The sequence below is a fragment of the Esox lucius genome, chromosome 25 (assembly GCF_011004845.1).
Source record: "Esox lucius isolate fEsoLuc1 chromosome 25, fEsoLuc1.pri, whole genome shotgun sequence".
Lineage (NCBI taxonomy): Eukaryota > Metazoa > Chordata > Actinopteri > Esociformes > Esocidae > Esox > Esox lucius.
Window position 1 is genome coordinate 20,329,697 of NC_047593.1, and position 21,863 is coordinate 20,351,559.

The 21,863-nt window shown below is 47.3% G+C and overlaps 1 protein-coding gene across 1 annotated transcript in view; it reads left to right on the plus strand.

Moving 5' to 3' along the window:
- The first annotated feature begins 7,176 nt into the window (after positions 1-7,176).
- Positions 7,177-21,863, plus strand: part of LOC105005841 (ankyrin-2) — a 69,861-nt gene continuing 55,174 nt past the window's right edge. The window contains exons 1-3 of the mRNA XM_034291176.1: positions 7,177-8,174; positions 12,671-12,772; positions 21,505-21,603. Coding sequence (XP_034147067.1) covers positions 8,049-8,174; positions 12,671-12,772; positions 21,505-21,603 — 327 coding nt within the window. The 5' untranslated portion in view covers positions 7,177-8,048. The remainder of the gene's footprint in view (positions 8,175-12,670; positions 12,773-21,504; positions 21,604-21,863) is intronic.

Consider the following 21,863-nt stretch of genomic DNA (forward strand, 5'->3'; position numbering starts at 1 on the left):
ATCTGTATCTGTCAAGAGGTTGGTGTTGGTGATGTCATTCTGTGAGTCAGATTCCTTGTATGTGCACACATACCTGATTCTGAATCTGATAGCTCTACTGTATAAGTTTGTGACATGATGTCACCTGGACATCTCTTATGGATGGGTTTGTGTCATGATGTCACCTGGACATCTCTTATGGATGGGTTTGTGTCATGATGTCACCTGGACATCTCTTATGGATGGGTTTGTGTCATGATGTCACCTGGACATCTCTTATGGATGGGTTTGTGTCATGATGTCACCTGGACATCTCTTATGGATGGGTTTGTGTCATGATGTCATCTGGACATCTCTTATGGATGGGTTGGTGTCATGATGTCATCTGGACATCTCTTATGGATGGGTTGGTGTCATGATGTCATCTGGACATCTCTTATGGATGGGTTTGTGTCATGATGTCACCTGGACATCTCTTATGGATGGGTTTGTGTCATGATGTCACCTGGACATCTCTTATGGATGGGTTTGTGTCATGATGTCACCTGGACATCTCTTATGGATGGGTTTGTGTCATGATGTCACCTGGACATCTCTTATGGATGGGTTTGTGTCATGATGTCATCTGGACATCTCTTATGGATGGGTTTGTGTCATGATGTCACCTGGACATCTCTTAAAGATGAGTTTGTGTCATGATATCATCTGGACATCTCTAGAGGATGGGTTTTCTGACATGATATCATCTGGACATCTCTAGAGGATGGGTTTTCTGACATGATATCATCTGGACATCTCTAGAGGATGGGTTTTCTGACATGATATCATCTGGACATCTCTAGAGGATGTCATTCTTATAGCTCTAGTGTTTAAGTCAGTGGCAGGATGTCAACTTTCTGACAGAATTGACATTATCACAGGCTTACTGAACCCCAGTCCCCCAGAATGTCCATTAGATGTTTAATATGTGCTTTATGTTCCTCTGGTTGTACCTTTCTGATGATATTGGGTTACATGTCTAGCTGCGTTGATTGTGCGTTTGTTATACTTTGCCAAACTGATGTATATGAGTTTAACAATATGGTCGATTTTTTTATTTGTGTGTAATTTCTTTGTGGTCTGTGTGATTTGTGGGCAATACTGTGTCTCTCTAATTTGGTCTTACATTTAACAGGTGCTTAAGAAGTGCAGCTCAGGTGGGGTGGGGGGTGGGGGGGCAGGTGGTGAGGTGGGGGGGAGATGACTTAACAGGGAAAAGTAATATGTTTGGGTGACTGGTTATTCAAAGGCTGTGTGGATATCGTTTCCACCTCCTCCATTGAAGCCAAGAGGAAATTTGGGTTGGGAGACGAAGGGGGAAAGAGATAAAGAGACAGCCAGTCAGAGAATGAAGGGGGGGGGGAGTAGGACCACAGTAGAGGCCCAAAAGAAATCCAACATTGATAAACTGTTGCTGTTAGGCGAAGTACCGCAACATGCAGTCACAACAGCACGATGTGTGTTCGGTTACCAGAAAAGCAAAAATTTACTAAACACCCTAAATATTTATCTCTTATGTACTTCCCCTGTTATTCATATCTTCCTGAATCATTTTCGCTACCAATATTTCCCGCTATTACATCAGGGCCCCGCCCCTCGCTACTGAACATCATGTTAAAGTATATCCTGGTTCTCAGTGGGCGTGTCTTTCTGCAGACCTCAAACATCAGGCTGCTACTGTGATAAAGCCAATAGGCCACTCCACTGAAAAGAAGTGTATAATACCCAAGGGTACTGGTGAAATGTAGGCATACAGGCTACAGAATCTATCCCTTTCGGGAGCTCTGATTGGTAACTTGTACGTAGATTTTTCCAGGGATTGTTTTGTGGATTGTTTTATCACTGTTTAGAGTTGATCACAAGCCCCATCCAAATGGTTATTCAGGCCAGATCAGGCCCACGGGCCACCAGTTGTCTAGACCTGTGGTGAGTGGGTCTTGATGATTAAGTGTGTTGTCCTATTAAACATTAGATGCAGTGGGACTCCAGACTTCAAAATCAACATTGGAGCATTTTATATTTTTACATCTAGACTAGTCTCTCGCTTTCATGCATTCAACTTAATCTCTCCTGTTCACCACACTCTTATCCTCTTCCATTTCTCCTTCTCTCATTTTCCATTTTTGCTTTCGCCCTCCCTCCCTCCCCATAATTAATGCTTACTCTGCATCGTCCGGCCCACAATGCATTTGGCCTTCCCGGATCGCTCACAGGACGCCTGCTGCAGCTTAATGCACCACAGAAGAAAAACAGCAAGTGGGTGTGTCGCAAATGCCACACTACTTATGACCAGTGCCCCCATCTCTGTCTGTGATGCATGGGTGAAAGTGGTGCACTACGCAGGGCACAGGGCGGTATTTGGGACGCGGTGTTGAGCACAATCAGTTAATGCAGGAAGGCTTGCAGGGGAAACTAAAGGGCCGTGTCTCCAACTGAAGGACGAATGTTTACATTTATGTAGCTGGTGCACTTGGTGCTTTACCTGTGTGTGTGTGTGTGTGTGTGCGCGCTTGTGTTTGTGTGTGTGTGTGTGTGCGTGTGTGTTGTATAAATTCTAGGGCGTGGTCTCTTGTTTCCGGGGAGAGCTCATCTGACTTTCAAGGCCAAACTCTGCCCCCCCGTCTCTCCTTCTCTTCTTCTCTCCTTCTCTCCTTCTCTCCGTCTCTCCTTCTCTCCCTCCCTCTCATCCCATATTCTCTCCTCTCTATCCCCCACTCTTATTTCAGGGTGTGGTCTGGTTTCTAACTGCCTGCCTGTGCTGTCCGTCTCTGTAATAGAGTTGGCTGTCTCCAACTGTGTGTGTGAGTGTGTGTGTGTGTGTGCTTGAGTGACCTTTCTTCAGCCTGTGGAGAGGCAGTAAAACATGGTGACATTTACCAACGGTCAGCCGGCATCCATCAAGTGTCAGGCTTTAGCCGCTGTCCTGTCCTGTCCTGTCCTGTCCTGTCCTGTCCTGTCCTGTCATGTCCTGTCCTGTCCTGTCCTGTCATGTCCGGCTTCTGGATGTCTTTAATTTTTTGCCCGTCTGAACTGGAAGGCCTCGTGGTAAGCTGCAGGCCATGGTCTAGCCAGAGAGGTCTTGACATTTCTATTTTGTTTCACTGTCTGGAGGTGGTTCCCCTAACCGCCTAACTTTCCCTGGTGTTGCGTTACCAAACCATCGATATCACCACCCACCGACTACTATAGCCTGGATGCAGCTGTTTAATTAACCCAGGACCCATGTCCACATACTCTCGAGTCAAACCAGCCTGCACTCCACTGACTGTATGGCTTGCCATCAACTCCTAGACCTCTGGCCTCCAAAGTGAGAGGGGATGTGGTCAGACATCAGCAGGTTTCACCCAGGTTTTTCTCCATTGTGATATTGGGTCCGAGACTGGAAACGAAACGGGCAGTGCAGCTGCTTCAATAAAACCAATGTAAACTCAATCATGTTTGGTTAATACGGTTTCCAGCCTGGCGTCTCCGGGACGAGGTATCTGGCGTGCCTGCAGGATTGCGTGTCTGGATGACATGGTAAAGATACAGTGTTGGATGAATTCCAGCTGGTTTTTGTGAAAGTCGTCAATCTTCTGACATTTTTTTAAAGTTAGAAGGTGGTGGGCTCAGTACTTTGTTCCATCACCTATGACAGGTTGGGACAGAAGGCGGTGGGCTCAGTACTTTGTCCTGAGACCTTTGACAGGTTGGGACAGAAGGTGGTGGGCTCAGTACTTTGTCCTGAGACCTTTGACAGGTTGGGACAGAAGGCGGTGGGCTCAGTACTTTGTCCTGAGACCTTTGACAGGTTGGGACAGAAGGTGGTGGGCTCAGTACTTTGTCCTGAGACCTTTGACAGGTTGGGACAAAAGGCGGTGGGCTCAGTACTTTGTCCTGACACCTTTGACAGGTTGTTGAGATGTAAGTCAACGGGTGGGACGGAGAACACCTTTCTGAGGTGCCAAAGGGCTGTATCCAGGTACTCTGCTGCCCTTCGTGCCTTAATGCTTGAATGGAACACTGTGCAGTTCATCTCTCAGTTCATTCTTTTGTTTCTCCACCCCTCTATGTCCCTCTGTCACCCTCCACTTCTCCAGTCTCCATCTCTCTCCAACCCTCTCTCCACCTCTTTCTCTGCCTCTCTCTCCAACTCTCCCTCTCTCTCCCTCTCTCCCTCTCTCCATCTCTCTCTCTCCCTCTCTCCCTCCCTCTTTCTACCTCTCTCCCTCCCTCTCTCTCTCTACCTCTCTCACTCTATCTCTCTCACCACCAACTCTTTATTTATTGATCCCCTTTGTATCTGTTTTCCTTAAGGTTCCTTTCCCTGCCCTCCTGTTCCTCGCTCCATCTACAATTCTTAGGCATTTTATTGGATTAAACTCCCTCTCACCTGCCCTGCTTTTTACTCTCCCTATCTCTTAGATACTAAAGTGCTATAATGCATTATACGTAAATAAAACACATTAGAGAAAAAAGACTGATAGCTTTCAGAGAGAGAAAGAGAGGGAGGGTAGAGGATGGAGAGAGGAAAAGAAAAGAGGAGTGTTGACAAACTGTAGTCATAAAAGATGCATGTTTCTTCCCGTCATTATGACTCATTGAGAGCGGTCTTATCCTGTCCTAGTGGATCCATTATCTTCAGACCTAAATTACCTCCACGCCAAACAACAACAACATCAAAAACAATGTGCTCCCAGATAAGGTTCATTATTAGCTGCAGGCCTGTACCCAGCCTTCTGACAGAGGAGGGATGTTCAAACCATAACCGGAGTGAAATGGCTAGCAGTCTGGCCGCGATTCAGTGGATGACGCCACTCGTTCCAAGACGCTGAGCTCCTTGCTCTGGTGGAATGATGGTAGCCGTGTGTCATTGATGAGCGTTGGGCGGGTCAGTGTGGGGCGAAGACGGTTCGCGCTACAACTGCGTGGCCGTAATGTAGGGCAGTAGGTTGGCCAACGTCCCGATCGTCTCACAGGGCTGCCAGAAACATGTCCGGGTGAGTCTTAAGGTTTGGTCCTGGTGGGTCTTAAGGTTTGGTTCTGGTGAGTCATGAGGTTTGGTTCTGCTGGGTCATAATGCTTGGTTCTGGTGGGCCTTAAGGTTCGGTCCTGGTGGTTCTTAAGGTTCGGTCCTGGTGGTTCTTAAGGTTCGGTTCTGGTGGGTCTAAAGATTATGTTCAGGCGGGTAAACTCAGCCCCAGGCTATTAAACAGAGCAAATATGGAATATAGAATAAGCTGATCAAGCCAAAACCTATTTAACCAGGAATACCTATTTAACCAGGAATGGACTTATTCGTGCTGGTCTTCCTGTGTGATGATGATGTCTGTCACCATTCCACTTCCTGTACACTGGTTTCACCTGGTCCACAAAGCTCGTTAAGCTCGTTAAGGCTGGTCTTTGGGGAGTGACCGTGTCATTCTGTAGTAGTGACCTCCTAAATGATTATTTAATAATGACAACTGGATTACTCTGTGTCTTACGTAAATAAACAGTCAGGGTGGACTATTTGGCAAATGCACAAGTCGTACCGGAGATTTGGGTACACTATTTGGCAAGTACAGTACCCTACAGGTGAGGGTCAGCAGGAGGCCGAGGCGAAGCAAACAGCGACTAAACAGGGCGTCCCGCCGTCAACGGACTGCCGAACACGCCCTCCATCAACGGATCCAGAGCCCGGGTGAACGCGTCACGGCCGACGATGTTCAGAGATCGTCTTTCACGCAGATCAATGGAGCCCGACCGGCCCGGTCGCACAAACGGCCCCCTATCCCCACAGTAACGCCCCCTATGATTAACCTGAGGTTTAGGGAAGTAGTGCTCTATGTAGTAAATAGGGTGCTATTTAGGAAGCGTGTATAGATTGCCTGATGGAGCACAGCAGCACGGCAAGTTTGTAGCCATTAGGCGGAGAGAGACATTATCAATAGTATCTGGAGTAGGTTGTTGAGTGTGTGTGTTCAGCAGAGACATGTTTGGATTCTATTTCAATCATTATCTCCTATCTTGTATTTCAGTCAATCCCCCCCCTCCCTCCCCTCCCTCCCTCTCCCCCCCGCCTCTCTCTCCCTCTCTCCCCTCCCTCTCCCCCCCCCACTCTCCCTCTCCCGGGCTTTCCATCCATCTCCCCTTCTCCTGATGTGGTCATCTGTAACCCTATCCGTAGAAACACGTCTGTGCGACCGCTGAAAATGTTTATTGAAAGAAAGGGTTGTAGTTCTAATGGGATGATTTAAACTACAGATGATGAGGTCAGGATGAGAGCACAGGACTGACAGGAACTGCTAGCCTCACTGTGTGTATCTACAGTGTGTACCCCCCCCCCCCCACCACCCCCGAAGTCCCCTCATGTTGGGCATCAGAGGGGGTTTTCTGATGTCACTGTCTCGGGCAGTGCTTCCTTCCACCTGCCACTAGGGGGCGATGGACATACAGCAATGGATGAGGATTCGTGTGTCATTGGCTTTTCCTGAAAAACATCCCTTAACTGAAATAGAGTCCCAGATGTTTTCTTTAAAGTTCTGCAAATGAAACCCATTTTAAATCTGTCTCAAAGGGCATTAAAACAACACGCGTGCGTGCGGTCGGAGCAGTCCTGTGAGGTTGTGGTTGTGTTTGTGTTTGGTCTGTGCAGTGGCAGGGATTTGAACCGTACTACCGCTACGGAGGGGTGTCTCTCCCGACTCAACCCTGTTTCCAGACAGTGAGTGTCCCTCTCTCCTCTAACCCCCCCCCCTTCCCCCACTGACCCTACAAGGAGGTTGAGTTCAGTTGAGTTGTGTGAAGCCACATTTCTGCTGGACCTTGTAAACTGATGGATGTCCCTGCTCCTCTCTGACCTCTGCTCCTCTCTGACCTCTGCTCCTCTCTTCTCTCCCTCCTCCTCTCCCTCCTCTCCCCCAGCCCTCCCTCGTGTATAATGTGTCTCGGGTCGAGGTCAGTGTCGGGGGGGGTGGGGGTCGTCGGTGTAGCTCTGGCAGTAGGTTGGTTGCTGGCACCATGCCTTTCTAAAGCCCACACACACACACACACACACACACACACACACACACAGTTGGCACCCACAGTGTACATCTGGACCAGGCTCATCCAGGGTGTGTGTTCCTAGTTACAAATCCATTCTGTTTTTTAGTCATCCCCCGCTCCCTTTCTTTCTGATGTGTGTGTGTGAGAGAGTGTGTGTGTATGAGAGTGGGATGGATAAAAAAGAGAGATACAGCTCTATGGCATCCTTTGTTCTCTCCATCACGTCCCTGGGGAAAGAAGAGAAGGGAGGAAAGGACGGAGGGAAGAGGGAGGAAGAGGAGACCGAAGGAAAAGGGGGAGAGGGGAGGAAGAGAGGAAGGACCTATGCAGTGATATTGTTCCAGAGAAGCAGGGGAATCCAGTGAAGGGCTTTATTCCACCAAACTAAAAGGGGATTTTCTGTCTGTTTTCTAGTGATCCAGAGGACCAGCAGGTGGATGAAAAGAACATTGGGGATTTTTTTTTTTTAGATTTCATCTACATTTGGGACAGAGTTGTCTCTGTTCCTTTCCTCGACCAAGACCCCTGATCACTTCATTGTGAATCCAGTTGATCACCTTTACTCTATTTGATCTTCTGGATACCTGATTGGTCGATTTTTCTTTCTTCTTGTTGAACAGCATGCAAGACAGGCCAGATGGGACATGAAAGGAAAAACCAGCTCAGAAACATAAATATTATTATTTATTTTAATAATAATAATATTTAGTATTTTGTAAGGTCTTAACGGGCACTTCATTCATTGGTTGATTGGTTGATTGGCTTATAGGCTGATTGGTTGATTGAAGTTATCTCAGCATCGTTGCATCATTTACACCCTAGACGTCAGGGAGAACTCTGTCTCTACTGTGTCATTCATCTTATAGAGGGGTGAGTGTGTGTGTGTGTGTGTGTGTCAGTGTGTGTGCGTGCGTGTGGTAGAGACAGGGAAAGAAAAAGTGAGTAAGAGTGTCTGTGTGTGCTGTACGTCCACGTGCCTGTGTGTGTGTCAGTGAGTGTGTGAGTGTGTGTGTGTGTGAATCATGGCCCACGCGGCTGCCCATCTGAAGAAGGCTCGTGAGCTGGAACAGCCCCCTGAAATAAGGGCCATCCAGAAAGCCAGGGAGAGACGCAGGCGACACAGAGAGAGGGCAGAGCGCAAACGCCAGGTAACACACACACACACTGGAGCCTACTGTGCGTCCGTGATATCGCTGTGAGTGTTGTGATGCCGTGTGTGAGAGTGTGTGTGTGTATTATTGAGCTTGTGATTCCTCTGTGAGTGTTGTGATACTGTGTGAGAGTGTGTGTGTCTGTTTTCAGTCTCAACCCTCTGTGCTGTGATGGTTGAACATACCAGGATCTGGATAGCTGTGGACCTTATTGAGGATGTTGATGGTGTGTGTGTTTGTGTGTGCTTGGGGGTGTGTGTGGGTATTTGTGTGTGAAATTTAGTATGTTTTTATTGTGTGCATTAATTAAAACATATTGATTTCAATTTAGTAGTAAAGCGTGCAATGATTGGAAATAGCATTAAGTTAACTTGAAGTATACTCTGAGTATATGGTCATAATATATTGAAATACATTAGGAGTATATCTATAGTGTTTCCAATCATGAATTCAAATAATGTAATCAAGTTAACTAAAGAAGGTAACAAGTGGGTCCATTTTAAAACAGTGAAGAATCCTTATTACTATAGAAATAGTATTTAAATACTATTACAATACTATTTATTACTATTGAAACAGTACTTAAATACTATTATAATACTATTTATTACTATAGTAATAGTACTTAAATATTATTATAATTGTCTTTATTACTATTGAAACAGTACTTGCATACTATTATAATACTATTTATTACTATAAAATAGTACTTAAATACTATTATAATACTGTTTATTACTATTAAAACTGTACTTAAATGCTATTATAATACCATTTATTACCATAGAAACAGTACTTATATACTATTGTAATACTATTTAGTGTCCTGAAGTACAACATGGTGGTTCTGAAATAATACACTATGAGTATACTGCTTTTTTGGCTTGGGTCACTGGTATACTGTCTACTATAGAGGTATGCACTGACATACTGTCTACTATAGAAGTATGCACTGGTATACTGTCTACTATAGAGGTATGCACTGATATACTGTCTACTATAGAGGTATGCACTGATATACTGCCTACTATAGAGGTATGCACTGATATATTGTCTACTATAGAGGTATGCACTGATATATTGTCTACTATAGAGCTATTTACTGGTATACTGTCTACTATAGAAGTATGCACTGATATACTGTCTACTATAGAGGTATGCACTGGTATACTGTCTACTATAGAGGTATGCACTGATATACTGTCTACTATAGAGGTATGCACTGATATACTGTCTACTATAGAGTTATGCACTGATATACTGTCTACTATAGAGGTATGCACTGATATACTGTCTACTATAGAGTTATGCACTGGTATATTAAATAGTATAGAGCTAGGCACAGATAGATCTTCTATTGAGCTAGGCACTGATAGATCTAGTGTAGTGCCAGACACCAGCAGATCTAGTATAGAGCTAGACACTCTGATATTAGATTATATTAGAAACACCAATGTTGGGGCTGATTCCGTTTAGATTCAGAAAGTCAACAAAAGTGCACTTTAAAGTTGATCAGTGAAACACATTGAAGAGAACTTGGAAAACAAAACTGCTGGACAAAGAATAGAGTGCTACTTGTGACGTACATTCTTCCTCGAGTCCCTGCCCTCTGACCTGTGGCATTCCTGGACAGCTCAGGGGTCTCTGGCCAACATGTACCCAGCTGGCTGGCACCCTTCTGTGGAGGGAGAGACTGGGCCTAGGGGTCTGCCCTGGAAGGTGTAAAAATAGCCATGCAAAAACAAGCAGGGGAGGTTAAAAATTTTATCTGTTTTTCTCCTTTGAAAAGTAATGTTTAATGTTAACTGTCCTAATAAAGCACCTTCTAATTAATAATGAACAGAGACAGAGAGGAATAGAGGGACATGAGGGAGAAGGAAATGTAGCCATGCTTATCTGATTAGAGCTTGTATTTTATGACTGCAGTTGTCCTTCTCTCCCAGGGGAGAGAGGCCGAGACACAGAGGGAGAGAGAGGGAGACACAGAGGGAGAGAGGCCGAGACACAGAGGGAGAGAGAGGGAGACAGAATGAGAGAGACAGAGCGATGGATTCAGATGGTTTTGGGTGGGGCAGGCAAGGGGTTGGTTCTACTGATCCAAAAGGAAAAATACATTTTGACCGAGAGAAGGAGAGAGTCTGTGGGGTTCGGCAGGGTGAAGGAGGAACCCGTGACCTGGGATTTGAAGGAGGACAGAGATAAAGGAGGTTATCAACCTGGGTGTTGGGCCTGTAGGTAGGGTACGCTAGCGGTTTGTTTGGCCAGGAACTGTAGTGGGGTACTGGTGTGTAGCCATGGGCAACGCAGCCTTGTGTAGTAGTGGCCTAAAGAACGCTGGGAACGAATTGGACCTGGAACCTCATCATGACAACGGGCAACGTGGCTACGACCAGGGTTCTCATCCCGACTGTCAACCAGAGTCACTGGTAAGAGAGAGACGGGGAGAGGGGTGAGGGAGTGAGGAGGGGGAGAGTGAGGATGGAGAGAGGGAGGAATGGAAGGAGGGACGGAGAAAGGGATGGGCGTAACGGAGAGGTAAAGAGGAGATGGAGGAGAGGGAACGAGGGATGGAGAGGAATGGAGAGATGTCGGTGTGAATGGAGAAGAGGGGGGAGGTGGAGGAGTAATGGTTGTTCCAGCGTGTGCCAGGGGAGGTGGAGGAGTAATGGTTGTTTCAGCGTGTCCCAGGGGAGGTGGAGGAGTAATGGTTGTTCCAGCGTGTGCCAGGGGAGGTGGAGGAGTAATGGTTGTTCCAGCGTGTCCTGGGGGAGGTGGAGGAGTAATGGTTGGTCCATGGGGTCCAGGGGAGGTGAAGGAGTAATGGTTGTTCCATCGTGTCCCAGGGGAGGTGGAGGAGTAATGGTTGTTCCGTGGGGCCCAGGGGAGGTGGAGGAGAAATGGTTGTTCCAGCGTGTCCCAGGGGAGGTGGAGGAGTAATGGTTGTTCCAGCGAGTCCCAGGGGAGGTGGAGGAGTAATGGTTGTTCCAGCGTGTCCTGGGGGAGGTGGAGGAGTAATGGTTGTTCCAGGGTGTCCTGGGGGAGGTGGAGGAGTAATGGTTGTTCCAGGGTGTCCTGGGGGAGGTGGAGGAGTAATGGTTGTTCCAGGGTGTCCTGGGGGAGGTGGAGGAGTAATGGTTGTTCCAGGGTGTCCCAGGGGAGGTGGAAGAGTAATGGTTGTTCCACGGGGCCCAGGGGAGGTGGAGGAGTAATGGTTGTTCCACGGGGCCCAGGGGAGGTGGAGGAGTAATGGTTGTTCCAGGGTGTCCTGTGGGAGGTGGAGGAGTAATGGTTGTTCCAGGGTGTCCCGGGGGAGGTGTTACGACTTTAACACGCAGCGGTGAGGAAGGCCTGTGGAGTGTTGACGCCGCTACCTTTACACAACCTGTCCTCAGCTCTCCATTGTGGCTCAAATATCTCCCTATTCCCTATATAGTACACTACTTTAACCTGAGCCCTATGGAAAGTGACTAAAATGTGGATACTCGCGTAGCTCTGATTCAATGGAAGAAGTTTCAGATGCAATTGATGGGGCTTTATTGGGGGGGTTATGAAAGACTCACAGGCATGAACCCCCATCAGGTCGCAGACCGGGGTTTGAGAAACGCTGCTATAGATTCCCCTGATGACTGTGGTACCATTAAATTGCTTTGACTCCATGAGGAGCAGGTCATGGTACGAACGATACCACTATGGGATTCAGAACCTCTTGGACCAGTTGTTCTGGAGCTAGTGTTACACGGTGTGTGTGTGTGTGTGTGTGAGAGTTATAGAAAGGTTCAGCTGTTTGCTTGCTGTCGTCGGTGTGACTGCTGTTTAAATTTAGACACACATCATCTTTATCAGCCAACTATTTATAATGAGTCTCAGGCTTATATCCGTGGACGGTTGGTCGAAGACCGGGGTCATTCGTCCAATGTTAGTTAATCACAAATATTAGATTAAAAACTGCAGCAAAACATTATTCCGTGATTACTTTGAAGCATTATAGATTTGGTTGGAGGACTCTGGAACGCATTTCCTAAATGAAAGTCTGTTCCAGCCGATGTCTGTGAAAGTTTTGTCATTTTGATATTTTTAACCAAAACACTTAAGGGGACCCCAACAAACCACCGACCGGTTGAATCAGAAGTCCACAGAATTCCAGATGTGTTCATGAGTCTGGTCCCCTCCCTCCTGGGAGTGCTGATACCTGTTTGTTGTTATTGACCTCACCTGCGTTCTCGGTCGCTGTCCCTCATTGGGACGCCAAACTTCCTTCTTCCCTCATGTGTCTTGTTGGTTGTTGGAATTTGTTCCAGTTTGGCGTCTGTTTTCATGTCATGGTTTTAGTTTACGTTCTCAAATGTGGTTCTGTTATTGAAGTCCTCCGTGTACTGTGCCACACCTCCTCGCTCTCTATCATCTCGCTATCTACTGATCTATCTGTCTCTATTTCTGTCTGTTATCAGTGTTTCAATGATCTAATGTGCTGTTTTCTCCCCTCTGCTCTCCAGTCGGACAGTAACACCAGTTTCCTGCGTGCGGCCCGGGCCGGAAACCTGGACAAGGTGTTAGGGTTCCTGAAAGACGGAGTGGACATCAGTACCTGTAACCAGGTGAGACTGTTGTGTTTGACGCGCAGCTGAACCAGGTGGATGATGTGTTTTGGTCATCATCGTCAGGGTGGTGCTGGTGGTGTAGGTCAGGGTTTTAGTCATCATCGTCAGGGTGGTGCTTGTGGTGTAGGTCAGGGTTTTGGTCATCATCGTCAGGGTGGTGCTGGTGGTGTAGGTCAGGGTTTTAGTCATCATCGTCAGGGTGGTGCTGGTGGTGTAGGTCAGGGTTTTGGTCATCATCGTCAGGGTGGTGCTGGTGGTGTAGGTCAGGGTTTTGTCATCATCGTCAGGGTGGTGCTGGTGGTGTAGGTCAGGGTTTTGGTCATCATCGTCAGGGTGGTGCTGGTGGTGTAGGTCAGGGTTTTGTCATCATCGTCAGGGTGGCGCTGGTGGTGTAGGTCAGGGTTTTAGTCATCATCGTCAGGGTGGCGCTGGTGGTGTAGGTCAGGGTTTTAGTCATCATTGTCAGGGTGGCGCTGGTGGTGTAGGTCAGGGTTTTAGTCATCATTGTCAGGGTGGCGCTGGTGGTGTAGGTCAGGGTTTTGGTCATCATCGTCAGGGTGGTGCTGGTGGTGTAGGTCAGGGTTTTGGTCATCATCGTCAGGGTGGTGCTGGTGGTGTAGGTCAGGGTTTTGGTCATCATCGTCAGGGTGGTCCGACGTCCAAACTTTTAGAACTCGCTAGCTTTAAACTGAATACGATTGTATCCACAGTGCTGTCATTTAGAAATTGTGACTTTTGTTCTCTGCTACAGATAATATAAAATGAATGGGCTGCTCATATACTTAAACCAGACCGCCAGTCACCTTTCCTTCCTCAAAGTAGTTCCCATGAGAGTCCTTTTCTTGGGATTCACCCTGAATAGCCGTGTTATGTAGTAGAGGGAGGTTGCGTGTGTAGTTAAGTGTGTGTGTTTTATCCAGCCCCAGTCCTTGTCTTACATAATAGACTTGAAATTTTAACTCTCATATAATTTGGGTTTTAAAGCCTGTGTTGTAACACACACAAGCCTGTGTGATCAGTTATTATCAGGTCCAGAGACACACGTTCATCTGTTTTATATAATACAAGGAGGCCCAAATGGAACCCTGTTCCCTTTATAGGGCCCAAATTAGCCCAGGGCCCTGTGGAACCCTATTCCCTTTATAGGGCCCTAATAAGACCAGGGTCCTGTGGAACCCAATTACCTTTATAAGGCCCTAATTAGATCAGGGTCCTGTGGAACCCTATTCCATTTATAGGACCCTAATTAGAACAGGGCCCTGTGGAACCCTATTCCCTTTATAAGGCCCTAATTAGACCAGGGTCCTGTGGAACCCTATTCCCTTTATAAGGCCCTAATTAGGCCAGGGTCCTGTGGAACCCTATTCACTTTATAGTGCCCTACTTAGACCAGGGTCCTGTGGAACCCTATTCCCTTTATAAGGCCCTAATTAGACCAGGGTCCTTGGGGTCATTGTAGAACACACAGGGGTGATAGAATTTATGACATACAGGAAAAAGAAGGGCTGTATAGAACTTTCTGATACTATTTTGTCTTATTTTTTCCTCTCTCTCACACACAGACAAACACACACGCATACACATACATTTAAAACCTAAGGAAAATGTTCAGGAACAGGGTTATTTAAAAATGTATACCTTTATCCTTTATTTAACCAGATCAGTTATATTTCAATTTCCATTTCAAGTGAACCCCAGCCTAGAAAACAACCTAGGAAAACACATGACAAAACAACACAAAACTACATTAAGATGTGTTCCTAAAATAGGCCCTGTTTGAGTTAGCTTTTTTTGAATCAGTTCAATGTGGGGTTTAGAAGAGGTTCATCAGGGTGAAGCCCCTACTTCGATCACACCCCTCTCCTGGCAGGTTTCCTGATGTCAGGTGGAGTTGGTGCTTTCTTGATCTGAACAATGCCATTTGTTTTGTTTTCTCTGCGTTTAAGACGCATCTTGGCTGCAATTGGTTATGTTAATCATCATGAAATGCTCCCTGCAATTTAAGAAAAACCTAATTTTGTACTCTACTGTAGATGTACCAGAGAATCAGCAATGTCTTCACAGCAGTCATACCTACACATAGTGAACACTAATGACCCAAGAATTAAACCCTGTGGGACTCCAGTATCTACAGAATGAAAGCCTGTGGGACTCCAGTATCTACAGAATGAAAGCCTGTGTGACTCCAGTATCTACAGAATGAAAGCCTGTGGGACTCCAGTATCTACAGAATGAAAGCCTGTGGGACTCCAGAATGTACAGAATGAAAGCCTGTGGGACTCCAGTATTTACAGAATGAAAGCCTGTGGGACTCCAGTATCTACAGAATGAAAGCCTGTGGGACTCCAGTATTTACAGAATGAAAGCCTGTGGGACTCCAGTATTTACAGAATGATCGTCAGAAGTCTGTCAACCTGTACATATGGTGAACAAGCACAAAGACGATCATTAAACCAACCATTCATGTAAAATGCCTATGTTGGAAATATCTGCTTTAATGTATTACTGTGGCGAAGGCCGTATACAACTGAATGAACGAAGAAGCGCAGCGCTGTTCAGAATCATCAACTTCATTAGTATCACTAGTACGGTCGATGGAATCCGTAACTCAGACTTGCTCAGTCATTATTGGTTTATAACCAATCTTTCTGTTGCTCACTAACAAGGACTTTTAATATTTTATTCTCAGTGTCTATGTTTCTTAATATGTTTAGACAAATTCTCTGAGAAACATGAGTTCACAGGGCTCCTTGTTGCCATGGCTCCTACGGGGGGGGGGGGTTGTTTATGACAAAAACAAATCCGGTGTTCCCTCAGCTGCTGTGTGTGTGGATCGGACTGGCTCCAAACAGCTGCCCCCCCCCCCAGACCCCCACCCAGATACCCCAATGCAGACATGCCAGCGCCCACCCTGAGGGTTGAAGGGACACAGTGAGTTTAGTCAGCTGACCACGAGGCCCTCCTGGGTCACAGTGATCCGCTGGCAGGACGGCACCAGCTGGACGTTATAAAACCAAAGTGGCGTTCATTTCGCTGGTCGATGGAGAAACGACCTGGTCACCATCTGGTTTGTATTTAGTCCCGTCCTCTCAGTGGGCAGAAATCGCACGGCCAACGCTGCCCTTGGCTCCGAGGGCATCCTTCACTCCCACCTAGAAACATTGCCGCGGGGGGGGGAGCCAATCACAGGCCAGGTGGTCAGTGACATCACATTGACAAACATTTTTTAAACTAATTTACAAATGAAATGATTCGGTAGTCCATGCTCTCCTACCAAGTCCCAACCTCGGCAGACAAGTTTCAAATTCTCAACCAAATCACATGATCATGCTGACTCACTGAAGCCAATCACATGATCACGCTGACTCACTGAACCGAATCACATGATCATGCTGACTCACTGAACCAAATCACATGATCATGCTGACTCACTGAACCAAATCACATGATCATGCTGACTCACTAAAGCCAATCACATGATCATGCTGACTCACTAAAGCCAATCACATGATCACGCTGACTCACTGAACTGAATCACATGATGATGCTGACTCACTGAACCAAATCACATTTTTACGCTGACTGACTGAAGCCAATCCCATGATTACGATGACTGACCTGAATCAAATCACATGAATATGATGATTGAATGAACCAAATGTCTTCCTCTCTATATAGGACTTTGAGGCGTGCAACCAATAGTCACCAGGCGTGTCCCTATAGGCCTGTCCTGACAACCAATAGTCACCAGGGGTGGCCCTATAGGCCTGCACTGACAACACCCCAGTACTTCCACTCTGAACTGGATGTTCTTGTTGTCTTGCCTTTTGTGACTCCCTGACAGCTTAACACTTATAGTATTTATAGTCTGGCAACCTATTGGCTGATGGTAAGGTAAATGACACCTTATTGGCTGAAGCTGAGTATCCCTTCACAGCACTGCTGGTATCCCTTCATAGCACTGCTGGTATCCCTTCACAGAACTGCTGGTATCCCTTCGCAGCACTGCTAGTATCCCTTTACAGCACTTCTGGTATCCCTTTGCAGCACTGCTAGTATCCCTTCACAGCACTGCTAGTGTCCCTTCACACAGCTACTGGTATCCCTTCACACAGCTGCTGGTATGCCTTCACAGCACCGCTAGTATTCCTTCACAGCACTGCTGGTATCCCTTTCACAGCACTGCTGGTATCCCTTTCACAGCACTGCTAGTATCCCTTCACAGCACTGCTGGTATCCCTTCACAGCACTGCTAATATCCCTACACACAGCTGCTAGTATCCCTTCACAGCACTGTTAGTGTCCCTTCACACAGCTGTTGGTATCCCTTCACAGCACTGCTGGTATCTCTTCACACAGCTGCTGGTATCCCCTCACACAGCTGCTGGTAACCCTTCACACAGCTGCTGGAATCCCTTCACACAGCTGCTGGAATCCCTTCACACAGCTGCTGGTATCCCTTCACACAGCTGCTGGTAACCCTTCACACAGCTGCTGGTATCCCTTCACACAGCTGCTGGTATCCCTTCACACAGCTGCTGGTATCCCTTCACACAGCTGCTGGTGTAACACTACAGTACGCCTCAGTGATTGACCCCTTCAAGGTTGTCAGGGCAAGTTGCCGCGGTCGTCACCGTCGTCTGGCGAACGTCCAGTAACTGTTATAGCAGTGTCAGGAGGTCAAGATGGAGTGACAGACCCATGACCTCACACACACATGCACACACACCCCTCCCCGCACCATGCCCCCCCGTGAAAGGGGAGAGCCCTGCCCTTCATACCTGTCGATGGGCAGTCAGGTGGTTATGTTTGCGCCACTGCGTCAGGTGACACTAGGGGGCGGGGTCAGAGGGACACCGGGGGGCGGGGTCAGAGGGTCACCGGGGGCGGGGTCAGAGGCACACCGACATAGTAGTCATAGTGAATAGTTTTCAAAGGGCAGCATTGTGTTTATGTTGAGCTCCTAGCCTCAGTTTTGGATCAGCCTTCCATCCCTAAAATACGGCAAGACTCTCTCATAATCCTCCCTGTGTGCGTGTGTGTGTGTGTGTGTGTGTGTGAACTCTTTAATAAAAGGCGCACCTCTTCTGGCTGTGTAAATCTCTCCCCTGGTAATCCCCATAGAGTGATATTACTCTTTAATCTGCTTTCATATGGTGCCCTTCCCCCCTTGTGCCCTTCCTTCATTCCTACTTCCTCTGGTTAAAGTAGTGTACTATATAGGGAATAGGGTGTCATCTCTCCATAGGGCTCTGGTTAAAGTAGTGTACTATATAGGGAATAGGGTGTCATCTCTCCATAGGACTCTGGTTAAAGTAGTGTACTATATAGGGAATAGGGTGTCATCTCTCCATAGGACTCTGGTTAAAGTAGTGTACTATATAGGGAATCGGGCTGGTTTGACCGTCTTTCCCAGGTTCCTGGTCCCTGGGTTTTATATGTCAGATCTGGTCAGTTGGTTTCAGTCCATTCTTCGTGGATGTCCCCTCTTTCAGTGTTTGTAGAACGCTTTCTGCAGATATTAATGCCTGGAATAAAACAGGGTTCTCCCTCTAACCAGAATGTTGTCCCGGGAACTAAAACGCTTCTCTGTGGAAATAATAAAAGGGTCCTCATGGCTGGGAGACGTCGGTGTCTCTGTGATCTCGGTGTGGTTAGTTAGTGGCACTGTCCGTTCCCCCTGACGGACCCCAGCTGGCCTGCCGGGACACATGGTCGTTTAAAGGATCAGTACTCCGTGGCCATCTGAGTTCCAGGCCGATGCATTAGCTAAATGAATGAGCCAGGTGGGGAGATGAACGCGGATCGGTTTGTCCCGGCACTCACGGTTACGCCGGGAAAGAGGATTGAGTCCCGTGTGTGGACATGTAATGGTAATATGTAATATCTGAAATGTGATTGAAACTCAGTAATTGGTTGAATGATGTAATTCATGCCGTGTCAGAGAGGCCACGGTGTGTGAGGCGTGCCGGTGTGTGTGTCGGCGTGCCTGTGTGTGTGAGGCGTGCCTGTGTGTGTGTCGGCGTGCCGGTGTGTGTGTCGGCGTGCCGGTGTGTGTGTCGGCGTGCCTGTGTGTGTGAGGCGTGCCTGTGTGTGTGTCGGCGTGCCGGTGTGTGTGTCGGCGTGCCGGTGTGTGTGTCGGCGTGCCGGTGTGTGTGTCAGCGTGCTGGTGTGTGTGTCGGCGTGCCGGTGTGTGTCGGCGTGCCGGTGTGTGTCGGCGTGCCTGTGTGTGTGAGGCGTGCCGGTGTGTGTCGGCGTGCCTGTGTGTGTGAGGCGTGCCGGTGTGTGTCGGGCGTGCCGGTGTGTGTCGGCGTGCCTGTGTGTGTTTCGGCGTGCCGGTGTGTTTCGGCGTGCCTGTGTGTGTTTCGGCGTGCCTGTGTGTGTGTCGGCGTGCATGTGTGTGTCGGCATGCATGTGTGTGTCGGCGTGCCGGTGTGTGTGTCGGCGTGCCTGTGTGTGTCTGCGTGCCTGTGTGTGTGTCGGCGTGCCGGTGTGTGTTTCGGCGTGCCTGTGTGTGTGTCGGCGTGCATGTGTGTGTCGGCATGCATGTGTGTGTCGGCGTGCCGGTGTGTGTCGGCGTGCCTGTGTGTGTGTCGGCGTGCATGTGTGTGTCGGCGTGCATGTGTGTGTGTCGGCGTGCCTGTGTGTGTCGGCGTGCCGGTGTGTGTGTCGGCGTGCCGGTGTGTGTTACGTTGGTTTCTCTTTGCCTTTTGCTGACACCTTTGTGTGTGTGTGTGTGTGTGTGTGTGGGTTTGCGTGTATGTGTGTGTGTGTGGTAGCGCGTGTTTGTGGCTTATGTCCTAGATAGTCTCTTTGACAATGTAGAAAGCCAATACCCCATGTGCCTTTGGCATTTGGATGAGTCAGTTTGTGTGTGTGTGTGTGTTTTATTGCATGTGAGTGTGTACGTGTGAGTGGACATGGCCAAGATGGGGGGGCTTTGGGTTTGGTGGTGGGGGGGCTTATGGGACGGTAGTCCTTGGCAGTCGTGTGGACCAGCCTGAAGGGACATTAGCCTCTCTCTCAGCCTGACTGTCAGAGCCTGCAGGAGGTGTTAGGGGAGGCAGACAGGACCCGTTAACCTCCATAGCCCGGGAAGGGGTGTAATGGGAGGTGGAGGAGGTGGGGGAGGTGGGGGGTTAAAGCCTGAAGAGAAGAACTGAAGAAGAGGAGGAATAGTGACGATAGAGGATGAAGTTAGAAACACAATTGAAAGAGATGAGACAGAGACCCAGATACGTCCTGCCATAAGAGGAGAAGGCCTGAGATGTATTGTGCTCCACTGGCTGCATGTGACAGGATGGAGGAAGATGAGGTGATGTGTGTGTGTGTGTGTGTGTGTGATCCTTTACATCAGATGAGGTGATGTGTGTGTGTGTGTGTGTGTGGGATCCTTTACATCAGCTGTATTCTGTCTCCTGTTTAAAATGGAGGGCTGTGTCCAGGTCCTGGGAATTGTCCCTGATACTTTACCACACAATGACTCAGCAGGCCTCAGCACAGGCAACCAGAAGGAACTGAAATATGCATTTCAGCCGAAGTGTGAACAGTAACTTGGTTTCTACCAAAATTAACACTAACAAAAATGTGTCACTAATATAGATTTTAGACAAAAATGGATCCATTTAATTGATTTCAATCAACTAGTCTTTTAGCAACTGGAGTTTTGCACACACTCAAATAGCAGTTTGTGCATTCATGTTAAAATGGAGAAGTGGGACGATCAAATAATAACACAACACTGAGTACAAGCTTTCAGTTGTTGTTGTCTTAGACTATGCTAATGTTACCTGGCTTGGTGCTTATTGCTAACCTCACTCCCTTTAAAGCGGGAAACAACAAATATCTACAGTTTGTCATAGATTTGCTTGAAGTAATTGTTGGACTATATTCTAAAGCTTCTGGTTACCACTTTTAAAACTTCTGGGTACTGCATTTAAGGCTTCTGGGAACTGCTTTTGAAGCTTTTCGTTAATGCTTTTAGCTTTTAGCCCACGTGTATGAACTGTTTTGAGCTTCTTTTGACAACAATAAAGTCTGTGGGCTGGCCAGATACAGTGCTAACTAGATAGTCAGTAAAAAAAAAATTAAACTGTCTTGGATAATGATTCCAGGCCTGTGTTTCTCTGTTGTAGAATGGTCTGAATGTCTTAGTTCTTCTGTGTCTAGACTGATTCCAGGCCTGTGTTTCTCTGTTGTAGAATGGTCTGAATGTCTTAGTTCTTCTGTGTCTAGACTGATTCCAGTCCTGTATTTCTCTGTTGTAGAATGGTCTGAATGTCTTAGTTCTTCTGTGTCTAGACTGATTCCAGGCCTGTGTATCTCTGTTGTAGAATGGTCTGAATGTCTTAGTTCTTCTGTGTCTAGACTGATTCCAGTCCTGTATTTCTCTGTTGTAGAATGGTCTGTATGTCTTAGTTCTTCTGTGTCTAGACTGATTCCAGGCCTGTGTTTCTCTGTTGTAGAATGGTCTGAATGTCTTAGTTCTTCTGTGTCTAGACTGATTCCAGGCCTGTATTTCTCTGTTGTAGAATGGTCTGAATGTCTTAGTTCTTCTGTGTCTAGACTGATTCCAGGCCTGTATTTCTCTGTTGTAGAATGGTCTGAATGTCTTAGTTCTTCTGTGTCAAGACTGATTCCAGGCCTGTATTTCTCCGTTGTAGAATGGTCTGAATGTCTTAGTTCCTCTGTGTCTAAACTGATTCCAGGCCTGTATTTCTCTGTTCTAGAATGGTCTGAATGCGCTGCATCTGGCTGCTAAGGAGGGCCATGAGGACCTGGTGGAGGAACTGCTGGAGAGAGGCTCTGTCGTCGATGCTGCTACTAAGGTTTTGTGTGTCTCGTTCCCTCTTGGGCTACTTCAGGTTGTCACACTAAAACCAAAGAGATGTATTCAGTCTAATTTCATTGAAACACCTTTTTTTAGGATTTTAATCAAGAACAACGTTTATTCAGATGCTGAATGAGTCTTCTTGGGTTGGCATCGAAACCAAACACCATAAATAACCACCATTGACCTCGTTAATTGACACCAGTTATCCCCCCCCATCCCCTCGTTTCAATTGCTTTTTTTTTACCCAAAGCCCAC